This window comes from Poecilia latipinna, unplaced genomic scaffold (genome assembly GCF_001443285.1).
Source record: "Poecilia latipinna isolate Pla-1442-1.1 unplaced genomic scaffold, P_latipinna-1.0 Scaffold1731, whole genome shotgun sequence".
Classification (NCBI taxonomy): domain Eukaryota; kingdom Metazoa; phylum Chordata; class Actinopteri; order Cyprinodontiformes; family Poeciliidae; genus Poecilia; species Poecilia latipinna.
In genome coordinates this window covers 100006-111539 of record NW_015114347.1, presented here as the reverse complement: position 1 = coordinate 111539, position 11534 = coordinate 100006, and the positions used below count along the sequence as shown (strand labels likewise).

Genomic DNA, 11534 nt, shown 5'->3' with positions numbered 1-11534 from the left:
GGATTGGCGTGGGGTGTACGGTTTGTTGTTGTGAAAGGAGAGGGGGGGGGGGGGGGGGGGGACTCCACGTGTTTTCATGTCTTCTGCTCGACTACAAATCTATACACGAACAGCCGCGATCAGAGCTAACTCCTATTTGGTTCACTGTTGTCATAGAAAAATTATACCCGTTTTGCCTCCGCTTGATGATGGCACTCCAAACGAAACACGATAAAGTCAAATAAAAATAACCAGCAGTCTGCAGTGTGAAGGAAAAGCGTGCTAAACGAAAAGCTACGGATTAAAATACCCATTTTTATCTGGGCACGGAGACCATCGGTGTCTGTCGTTTCACCTAACAGACGTTTGATTCAGCATGAGAGACTGACATGCTCCTCTAAGTGGCAATAAATAAAAACAAAAACCCCAAACCAAACAAAACACAGGCTACAACTTTGGAGCGTGAAGTGAGCAGGATACAGGTGGACAGAGACAACAACTCCCTTTAGTGAGATGGCATGGCTTCACGAATGAATGGTTCCGCTATGAGGGGAGGGGAAAGAAAGAAAGAAAAAAAAACAAATAGAAGAGAAAAGAAAAGCGTTCGGAAGTTCGATGAACGTAAATAATCCGTTAAGAGTTGGCTTAAGTCTCATGCAAAATATTGGATGCCACAAGCATGCATTTACCTGGGTACTGAGGTCTACCGCACGCTAGAACTGGAACAACATTCGTCTCCAACGCAAAATATCCAAATATATGATCTGTTCTTTTTACACTATTTACAGAGTGTAGCAGATAAAGTTAAAATAGATGACTTCTTTCGGTTCATAACTCACTATTAATAATATACTCTGAAATGTGAAGTCTAACGAGTAACGTGAATCGGTTTCCTACTCTAAATTCAAATCAAATCCTCTTTCTGCGCGATATATAGATAACAAAATGGAACTCTACGTAGCTGGAATTAGAACAAAACTTCCTCTCTGTGCAAGTTGATTGCAGCTATGCGAGTGTAATACAAAATAATAACAATAATAAAGTGTTTCAAAGTGTTTCAGTCAGACAAGACTGTAACTACTGGAGCGGGTGGAGGAGGTGGGGAGGGAGGGAGGGAGGAGAAAGGCCTGACCAATTGTCGGATTTGTTGGGAGTTTTGGTGCACTGGGAGTTGGAGTGGGGGCGGGAGTCGGGGGGTTCGGTGGGGTGGAGGGGGGGGATGAGGAATTCCCAGTGTGTGGACGAGAAGAAGAGAGAAAGGAAGAAATGCACCGAAGGGAAAATACATGACTAATTCAAATCTGCCAGTGAAAACTGAATAGATAATCACTAGTGGAATGCTGGAAGGCACTGTTAGATAGCATCTCTCTTCTCCGCAGCAGAACGGGCCAGCAAGTGATTGTGCATTTGTGTATGTAGGTGTGCGTGTGCGTGTGTGTGTGTGGTGTTGATCTGACGGGGCGGTGAGTAAGGGGCGAGGAGGGTGGTGGTGGTGGATAGGTGTAGCACGGGACCTGAGGTTATCATGGCCTGGGAACCATTTCTTTTTGCTGTGCCAGGCATGAGAGTTAATCTTCCAAGACAATCTCACCGGGAGCCATCTCTACAGACACCAGCAGCCGACTCACCCGTTTCTCAACTTCCTTTACTGAAACAGAAACTGCACGGCATACAAAGCAAGCCCAAGGTCTCGTTTTCCCATAGGTTATAAGGCCCGTAAGAAGGCAAACAAAATGACACAGGACGATATTTATCTCTTCCATAGAAAACCGTAAGTGATTAGTGAAGATATATAATGATATATCACATTGCACAATTGTCATACTGTATATGCACTGTCCATCGGGTGGTAGAATCCAACACAAAATGTACTTCTGAGGTCAAAACATGATCACACGGCATGGACAGATGGTTCACTTACATTCCTAGAGTAGAATTACGCCTTCGTGATGAGCGTCAATCGTTCTTCTTTTGTTTTGTTTTTTTCTTTTCCCCTCCTCAGGTATCCTCCCTTATCTGAACGCCTCGCCAGGAGGACGCGGCGCGCGGCAAGGATCTCTCTCCCAAAGCAGCTGCAGGGACTTTGTTGATTAAACAAATCAATCTGATCGGGGGCTCGGTCCTTTGTAAATCACTTAACGGTTGCCGGAGCTAACTGCCAGAAACACGGATCAGATCTGGAAAGCGACGTGAAGGAAAAGGGAGGGGGGGGAGATTCAAAGTGTTAAGAGATTAATGAATCTGTCGGGAGGGAAGGTGCATGCTACAGATTAAATACACCTTTTCGTTCCCCCTCCCATCGTGGTATTGGCTTGTTTTAAAAATCCGAACAGACTCCGAATGTCCTTAACCAGTGAACCGGTTGGGATCCTGGCTAATTTCTCCTCTCTGTAGCATTGCATATTTGTATCCCTTGTACTGAAATAAGAGCAGAAGAACTCAGACTGGATATATTTAACAGTGTGAACACTACAAAATCAACTCAAGAAGTCCGTTTTTTTGTTGGTTTTTTTTTTGTTTTTTTTTGCTTTGTTTTTTTTCTTTTTGGACCTTGGCCGATGCATCAACTTGACTTTTACTGCTCATTTCTGGAGGTAGGCTGTACTCTTTTCCAAACACCCAGTAAGCTGCCAGCACAGTGCTACAGGGGTGGTCTCTGGGGAGAGTGGCGGCGTGGGGGGACTGTGACGCGAGGCAGGCCGACCGTACCCTGCCTATCTCCTGCTCGCAGACGGCTCATCTGAGCGGGACGCGCTGAGCATCGCTGTGAGCCGATGTGAATACCCTGTCACGAGCAACTGGCGAGGGGATGTAAATATTCTATTGATGTTCCGACTATTGATTTGTTCCCTGACCTGTCATATCATGGCCGGTGGCAGGTTTCCAAAAGAATGAAACTCTTCCTCTGCGAGGAAGAAGCTGAGCAGGTGGACCGGGAGATAGAGAGGACAAGAGGAGCAGGAAGGGAAGACTTGGAGGCAGACATTAAAAAAAAAAAATAAAAATAAATAAAACGGAGAGGGGCTTTCATAAGTAAGTGTGGATGGATGGTTTCAGTGGAGCGGCGACGGCCTGATCCGTCTGGGATTGTCGAGCTGGGCGGGTCCTGAGCGCATCGGGTTCCCGTGTCATCCGTCGAGCTCACATTCAGAGGGATCGCGGCGCGGTCTCGCTCCCACGAGGACCGACCCAGCTTAACCTCGAAGGCTTGCTATTTCCAGAAGATGACGATGATGATGATGACAACGACGATGGGCTCAAAGCAAAATCATTTAACAATCTTAATAACTCCAGAACATTCAGAAGGTGTGAATGTGCAGAATCGGAGGGATAAAGTCTGTGACAGCAGAGTCAGCTGGAGAAGAAGCGTGATGACGTTACTAACAAAGAAGAATTGTTGTAAAGGTGTGTCTTTTTTTTTTTTATCCTCAATTTTGAAATTCAAGTCTCAAAGTCCTCTTGGTGTTTCCGATCAAATCATATAGTAACATTGGTCCTTAACTTCAGAGTCTCCTGTGTGTTTGTGGTGGTTGTGTTTTCTTCATCATGGGACGTAATCATCCAGTGTTTAGTGCTTCTAAGAAAAATAGCTGGTCCTTCAGAAGAGTCTGTGTTTCTCTATTTCTTAAATGGAGCTAATCTACTAAAATTCTGCCAGAAAGGCCCCTGGCCTCTCTTGGATTGACTGAATTCAAAAACCTCTCCTTGTGCCATGTCCTCCGTTACCTCATACTGCCCCGCGCTGAGGGGGTCCTGCGGGGGCGGGTATGAGGGGGGCGTGCACCTGTTTACACCTGGGAAGGCAGGCGCAAATAAAAACAAGCAAGGGGTTCAAGGGATTTTGGGGGGTGGGGATTGAGATAGGGTAAGGAAGCGGTGCAGATCACAAAGCAGAAAAGAGAAGAAGAAAGAAGAAGAAAAAGAAGAAGAAGGAGAAGAAGGAGGGAGGCAGCAAAGGGGAAACATCATCAGTTTCATGTATGAAACAGGCAAAACAACTAGAGATGCAGCGATAAACCGGCTGGTGGCCAGACTGCCCCGAAACAGAAAAATCCAATCGTTTTCCGATCACTCGAACGCAACCGCATTGTGCTGACAATGAGACTCTTCAGTGTGGACGCCGTTACTGAATGGAGGAGAGACTCAAACTATTTTCAGTATCAGACAGGTGTTTAAGTAGGGAGTCAGAAAAAGTAGATTGAAAAGAAAAATGTTTTCTTCAGTTTGTTCACACGTCAAAGAAAAAACAAGTTTGAGAGGGCGAGACTTTCAGCGGATAACAGCAATGCTATTTTATTCTTTCGCTGAGTTTGGAAATGTTGGCACATTTTTGAAAATCACATTGTTGAAGTAAGAATCTGCATTTTTATGTATCCTATTGCTAATATACAATGCTGAACGCCATAATTATCTCTCTTTGACCAAAAAATAATAGTAAAAGCCTGTTTTACGTGACTGCTCTGTTATGTGATTCTGTAATATCACCTCTGCTCCTAATAAAGTTAACTAAAAAATGGTCAGCTATCTCTATATATCTATGATTCATTTAGTTTTCAAGTCAAGATGTCACACTGTTACAGATATTAATTTGTTTTGAGGCCAATAAAGCTATTAAATTGAACATTTCTTTAATTTATGCTTTTATCTGTCGGCTCTTTGAGATTAACTACAATATTCAAAGTACCGAAATGGTTGGTAAATAAAAAAAAACAGAATAAAAAAAAATTGATTTAGCAATGTAAATAAACCCTGAAAACGTGCAATGTTACACAGAGATATTGGAATCGACTAACAATGTCGTCGCCAGGTTCACGTTTAACGCAAGTCGGAATCTGGCCACCAAAACTTTAACCGGTGCATCTCGGACAACACCACAACATCAAGTCATGCTTCACACAGAAAACAGGCATGCAGGCGAACAAGATTAGCTACCAGTTATCATTCCTGCATATTTAATCTCGAGACATGATACACTTTGGTCAAAACGATGAAAGCTGAATCGGCAGAAATGTGAAATTCAGCTGCAGCAATGCCACAGTGGAGGACGGCGACGTTATTCAAACAAACTCTGAGGCAGCGCAACAGGAGAACTGACAGGTTCCACCTGAAATGATCAAGACACCAGGCGTCTGGAGTCTGTTCTTCCGAGTTTGTTGTCTGCGCCTTTGTTTGAATAGCACCGTTTGACACTTACACACACTACACACACACACACAGGTGGAGAAAGTAGAGCCAACAGAAAGCATTTTAATATGCACTAATCTACAGTCTACGGTGTCGTTGAGCTACAGTCTACAAGCATCACAGCTATGCTAGTAGGAGTAAGGAATCAGAATTTGAAGATGAAATATTGAAAAAGTTGCCATGGCATCTTAACAAAACAAATCAAAGAGATGAGAAACGGTGTCTTCCGTTTTAGCAGTCGGAGAGGTTGGATCTATTTGTGTTAGTAGAGGCTGTTTATCTTGGATTGTCAAGATAATGCTTGTAAACAGATTGGACAGTGATTGCATGCTCCAGTGCCAACGTTATAAACACAACACCTTCCAATGCTGCTTAGCAGTTGCCATGGCATCTTATTGTGCTAGCTCTAAGGAAAACTCTAATGCATATACCTTTATCATTTTCAAACCATGTCCATACAACATGGCCCTCTTTCTCAAGATGAAATCTATAAATGAATCTGAAATTCAAGAAAGTACTTCACCTTGTGCCAGCCACGTACACATACAGCACTTAGAAACACACAACATTTACTTCTCACAGACATCTACGGGGAAAGGGGGGTTCCTAGCATCAGAGAGAACATTCCAGCTCTAGTTATTACTTCATCGATACCTTAAATGGATGGTCATGCTTATCTGGCAAGAACATCAGTAATGGTAAATGTACAAACATCTAGCCTGGCAGTTTAAATGGCTAAATCTTAAAGGACTGATGCCAGCAAGTCAGGGCATGTGGGTGCTCCGTCCGGTTGGAGGAAAAACGGGTTTCTTTGATGTGTTCTTCTGCTACCGAACTCACCGTTGCATGTTCGGTAGATGTCCCCGTCCCAGTGACATGGACAAAAGGGGTAGTGCCGAAATCCTCGCTCCAATTCGCCACACTGTGTCGTGGCAACATTACGCTGCATTTACAGGCGATGGGAAGCTACACCAAACACCTTTTAGCTCAGAGAGGGAGAGAAACGCGTCTGGAGTGGTGCTGCTATTAATGGCGTCTAGACAAGCGTGACACAGGACCCACATGTCCTGAAGACTGGGATCATCCTTTAAACTTCATGCAAACAGCCCTCTGTCTTTTCATTGATGCTTAACGGCTGCTTTTCCAACTTGTGCTGCTGACTAAGGCTCGACTCAGACGGAAGACGTTAGACATGCAGCACCCTCCATGATTGTTGGCATCCCTGGAAAACGTGTGGGAAATGCTCCGAAATAAATTCATGCTTCTTTGCAGGAGAATAATCTCACATTTGGACTTGATTTGAAGTTTTTTAGTGATTGTTTTAAGCAGAATAACCGGTTCTGAAATTGCTTGCAACCCGGGGGTTAATAGTTAGAAGAGCCTCAATTGCCAATAGGGCAGCAATTTGCCTGCTTACTTAAAATAGGGAGAACATGCAGAGAGGCGGATCTTTGACTACTCCTCTCTGCAGAATCTGGAGCCTGTTGTATATAATCTCCTCTCTTCAGATCACCTCAGGTTTTCTATGGGACTGAGATGGCTTTGGACAGAAGGTAACTTTAGATTTGTGACTGTAGAACAGGAAAGGCTTTTTTATTTTGTCAACCAATGGGTGTGAGGATACTGTTCAGTGGTAGCTATGGAGACCTGGTGACCCCAAAGTGCGTCTTGTTGCAGCCAAAAACCAACATGCTATTTGTTTTTGCCTGCCTCTGGTACACAAGTCCATAAAGTTCATTAGGTGATTCTGTTGTGTGCCAAAACAAAAGGAAATGATTAGAAGTGCAGCGTGGCCTCTCATAACCTGTCATTATCCAATCATTGGAGTTTTTCGGGGTTTTTTTTTTTACTTTTCTTATCATCCTGCTTACTTTGCATAAAGTAAAAACACAAACAGGTCATTGAGACGCTTTGTTTCTCACAGAGTCACTTTAAACTTTTAATCGATGCTCTGACTGTAGATATGTAGCGTTTTAGTTCCTCACTTGTATCAAGATTTTACATTTATTTGATCAAAATTGGTAGGAGTGACTAAAAATAAAAAATAAAAAAAAATCACCACAAGATAAACGTAAAGGTCGGATTTTTCTTCCATTTCTCAGTGTGAGATTATGCTGCTGCAAAAAAACTTAAATTGATTTATTTTAAGGTTTTTCACACGTTTGCTACTGGTGCCAACAAGAGTGGAGGGCGCTGTAGTACAACGAGTAACCATAATCTCTTGACTGTTCTGGGTTACTGGGTCCAAGACTGGCCTATTTCCACTCAGAAACAAGGCATGTGTTAAACGGGGTGCAGGAAGTAAAAAAGGAGAGCAGGTTATTAAAGACAGAGTAAACAGCGATGAGAAGACAGAGTAGATCAGTGAGGAGAACAAAACAAAAAGGGAAAATCACCTGGTATCTTCTTGTTGCCTCACCTTTCTGTTTGGTCACCTTTCTCACTGTCATGGCTGCCTGTCGCTTCTGGTACTCAGAGATCTCAAAACCTAAACAGCAGCACAGGAATTTGGTCAGACATCAACGGAGGTCGACTGGAGCAAAGGTTGTCTTTTACAGAAGCGGAAACAGATTTGAATTAAGTCAGAGACAAATCAAAAACCTTCTACAGTCCTGATGACGCATCTTTTATGAGTCATTTGTTTCGTCCTGAACAGAATCCAGCAAGTCTGATCTAGCGTTGGTTTGTTACGGTGATATTTTTTTTTTTTTTTGTTATTTTGGGTTTTTATTTGCAACTTTATATCAAACAATCGAACCTACACTGGAAGCTACAGCGGGTGTGTGATTACCAATTTTCTCGTCCTCTTGCACCATCTTCCGCTCTTCGTGGAAGGCCCTGAGCCAGCGGATCTTCTCTTCGGGCTTTTTGGCCAGGAAGATGTGGATCTCCTCGCTGTCTTTGTTGAACAACTTGAAAGCATTCTTAACGCTGACGTTAAAGTCGTCGTCCCGGCCGTCGATGGCGTCCCGAACTTCGTAGCGATCCATGTCGATGCGGCCCTTGTAGTAGAGTATGTCCCGACGTATCAGGTCCTGGAGAGGAGCGAGAGAAGGGTTTCAGTGTCAACGTAAAGGAGGATAAATACAAATGGGCACTTTCCAGATTTTATTTTGTAAATATGTCTGCCACCATAACAAGACATTGTCCCAGTAATTATTGTGGTAAACATTAATGTTGTTTTGAGATCATTTTCAAGTGTTATACTGATAGTGGTGTAAGAATGCATGTTCATCCTCTCAAAGACCGATAAACTTTAATTTTGTAACTGGAAGATTTTTTTAAATATTCAAAATAAAACATGACAACCAAAAACAACAACAAAAAAAACCCTCTTACAACCGAAGTCATAGATAAAATTGATTATAATGTCTCTGTAAACAAAATACTAATCACCAAAATGGAAATTATTGAGCTAATCTTAATTTATTATGCCATTAATTGATCAGTTGCTTATTACAACAGGCTTATTTGCAGCAAAATTTAAAATCCCGTTTTATTTTCCTCCTGGTTCAGCATTAAGCATCTCTTTCTCTTCTTCATCTCATAAAATCCAAAATACAACACTATCCTTTTGAAAACGTGAAAGAGCAAATGCAAATTTGTTCTGCATTCTCCAAACCAAAAAAAACCCCAATTCTTTAAGCCTCTTTACCTTGAAAAAAAGAAGGCAAACTATTTATTAATTACCATAGAGAGATAAATGCAGATGTTGCGTCGATTATAGTAATATGCGATGAAGAGGTACAGGAGTACAAAATGCTTCTGCTCTGATGCTACTGAAGGGATGGCAGGATCTCGAGCACACGTTGTACTGAGGATGCTGGATATTAAATAATCAGAAAATAGACTGGAATTTATAATTTAGAGCATATTGAGGCAGAATCCACACAGGGAGGAAAAGAACAGTTACATAAAGACCTAGCAAAATACCGGGGTTAATTTTGAGTGCCAGAGAGTCTCAGCTGAGGGAACTGAAGGGTGGAAAAACAGAAGGACAACATGTCTATTTTCCTTTTCATTTTTTTTTTCCATGTGTCTGCGCTGTGATGAAACTGTTGCTCCTCTGCCTGTGCTAATGCAGTGATCTGGCTCCTGTGTGTGTGTGTGTGTGTGTGTGTCCATCTGCATTTGTGTCTCCATCTCGGTGAGTGTATCGAGTCCATCCGAGCGTAAACATTCGTTTGACAGGAAGAATAACAGCCCAAGTGCATTAGAGCCCAAACGACCACAGCTCCCATTTTGTGAAATGCGCCGAGGATTTGAATGCGTCTTCCCAGAGGACTGGTGTGTCTCATGCAGCGTTATGTAATCTATTTTCAACTCCTCACTAAGGTTGTATGAAGTCACACTGTGTTCAAGCATCCCCTCTTCGCCAGCCATGTGATACCGCAACTCGCTGGAGCACAAACTGGGGATTTATGTGTTCGCAGCCGGCTTGTTTACAGCCATACAGGCGTAGAAATAAAAAAAGAAGTTGAAATAGACAAAAACAAAAAAGAAAAGAAAAAGAAAAAGCGCTTACCTTCTTACAGAGCACCAGCTGGTGATCAAAGAGGAAGAAGACTCGCTGCTGGCTGCGTCCATACGGCTGATAGATCCATGACAACTCCCCGGTGTAGATAAGCTCAGAGCTCCTGTCTAAAATATCATCTCCCTAGATACAACCACAGAAAAACTTAACTAATTAAAGGGACACTGGTACTTAGTACACTTACAGTCAATTTACTAATTATAGCTGCACTTTCTCAGCCTTTGGAAGGCACTTATGTAATGGTTTTTGTGGCTCCGAGGGAGCTTTCAGATGTCTGAGCTGTCATAAAATGGGAGCTAGCCACTGAGTTGCAACTCGAGAAAAACAAAAGCATCAAACGTGACCGTTAGCTCGCTTTCTCTTCTAGGTACTATTGTGATTTTCTCTTAAATCAGTAATATTTATTAATATCATCATGTAAAAACAGTTTTTGAAGACTTTTCTTTTTGATAATTTCACGTATTTTTTTACTATAATCTCTTCTCCTTCCTGTGCAGCAGTTGCTACGACAACCCCAGGTAGGCATGGACCAGGTATCGGTATCAAGGTAGGCAAAACATTTAAAACGTTACCAATTCAAAACCCTTAAAATGTTCCATCAAATCATTCCTTCGGTTCAAACCAATTTAATGTGGAGCTAGAAGAAGTGCTAGAGCAGTCACTGTGAGCAATTGGCTTTATGGAGCACAGAATAACGCATAACATGTGTAGCACATGTTGCTATATGTTTGGATTTTTCAGAAATATTCCCATTTGTGAAAAACAAAAACTGCTAAGGCAGATTCTGTGAAAGTATTTTCAGTAAAGGTTCCCTGTAACATGGACAGATCTCATGTACAGTGCAGGAAACTTGTAGCCTCTAGAAAAGTAAACCAATCCTCAGAGATGCGAAAGGCCAACATCTTGTCAAATGGACATCACAACATCTAGAGAAGCACAAAACTATTCTATGTAAACGTGCAACTCATTTTATTGATTTTAGTCTGAAGAGTCACTGCTCACCACCCGGAGCAGAGAGTATGCATACATATTTATACTCAGCAGCAGATTGAGCCAAAACTCAACCACGTCTTTGCTCGTTATTGGTCAGTGTAAGGGACAAGACTTTTCTTTTGCAGGTTCCCACATCCTGTGATCAGTCTGCAACCTAAACAAAAGCTGCATGTAGCAACCAGAAACTTCAGGATGCAAGTCCTTCACCCCATCTCCAACCTAAACCCAAGCTAGCAGAAAGACCAGCCAGACGCTTTGTTGTTTGGCTAAAAAAACCTAAATCTAACTTTCAACTCTTCTAACATTTTATCCCATGATATGTTCTCAGTTATCTTAAGTGACTAAAATTGTCTCTGTAACTACTCAACTAGATGTTAGCCTTCCACAACTTGCAGGATTTTTCAAAATTTGTTTTGCAAACTCAGTGCAATTTGACATCTAACTACTAAAAATAGACTGACAGTAACTTTGCATAGTCTCACTTCAAAGTATCAGCACTATCCCTTAAGCTAATGCTGTTGAAGTGCGTGTTACGATAAGCTGCAGGCTGCAGGCTAGCTTCCCGAGAAGATAGCTCTGCTAATTAACCAATCAGAATCAGCTGTGAGAAGTGTTAGTCTATAAAAAAGCAGAACAGCTAAAAGATATAATATTTAGAGCAATAAGCATTCAAAAACTACAAATAGATGCATCAGGCTTATGTTCTATATTTTTACTACAAATGGCAATAAATGTTGCATTATTAGAACTGTATTATGTTACACAGGACAAACTGTTGCATTAATAATCCTTGTGTAGATACAGCAGTGTCGTGGTTCTTTTGCTCATAGCTTTTATTCTGCAT

At 42.1% G+C, this 11534-nt stretch overlaps 1 protein-coding gene across 10 annotated transcripts in view; it reads right to left on the bottom strand.

The window, feature by feature from the left end:
• Positions 1-2514: 2514 nt before the first annotated feature.
• LOC106964869 (rho guanine nucleotide exchange factor 9) overlaps positions 2515-11534 on the bottom strand; it is a 56510-nt gene continuing 47490 nt past the window's right edge. For 7 of the 10 annotated variants that reach the window (XM_015060622.1, XM_015060623.1, XM_015060626.1 and 4 more), the window contains 4 exons: positions 9689-9820; positions 7955-8198; positions 7583-7651; positions 2515-3773 (listed from right to left, as the gene is read on the bottom strand). In XM_015060622.1, the coding sequence (XP_014916108.1) occupies positions 3598-3773; positions 7583-7651; positions 7955-8198; positions 9689-9820 (621 nt within the window). In that variant the 3' untranslated portion in view covers positions 2515-3597. Of the gene's footprint in view, positions 3774-5594; positions 5663-7559; positions 7652-7954; positions 8199-9688; positions 9821-11534 lie in introns of all 10 variants that reach the window. The other 3 variants (XR_001428518.1, XM_015060624.1, XM_015060625.1) reach the window with 3 other exon arrangements.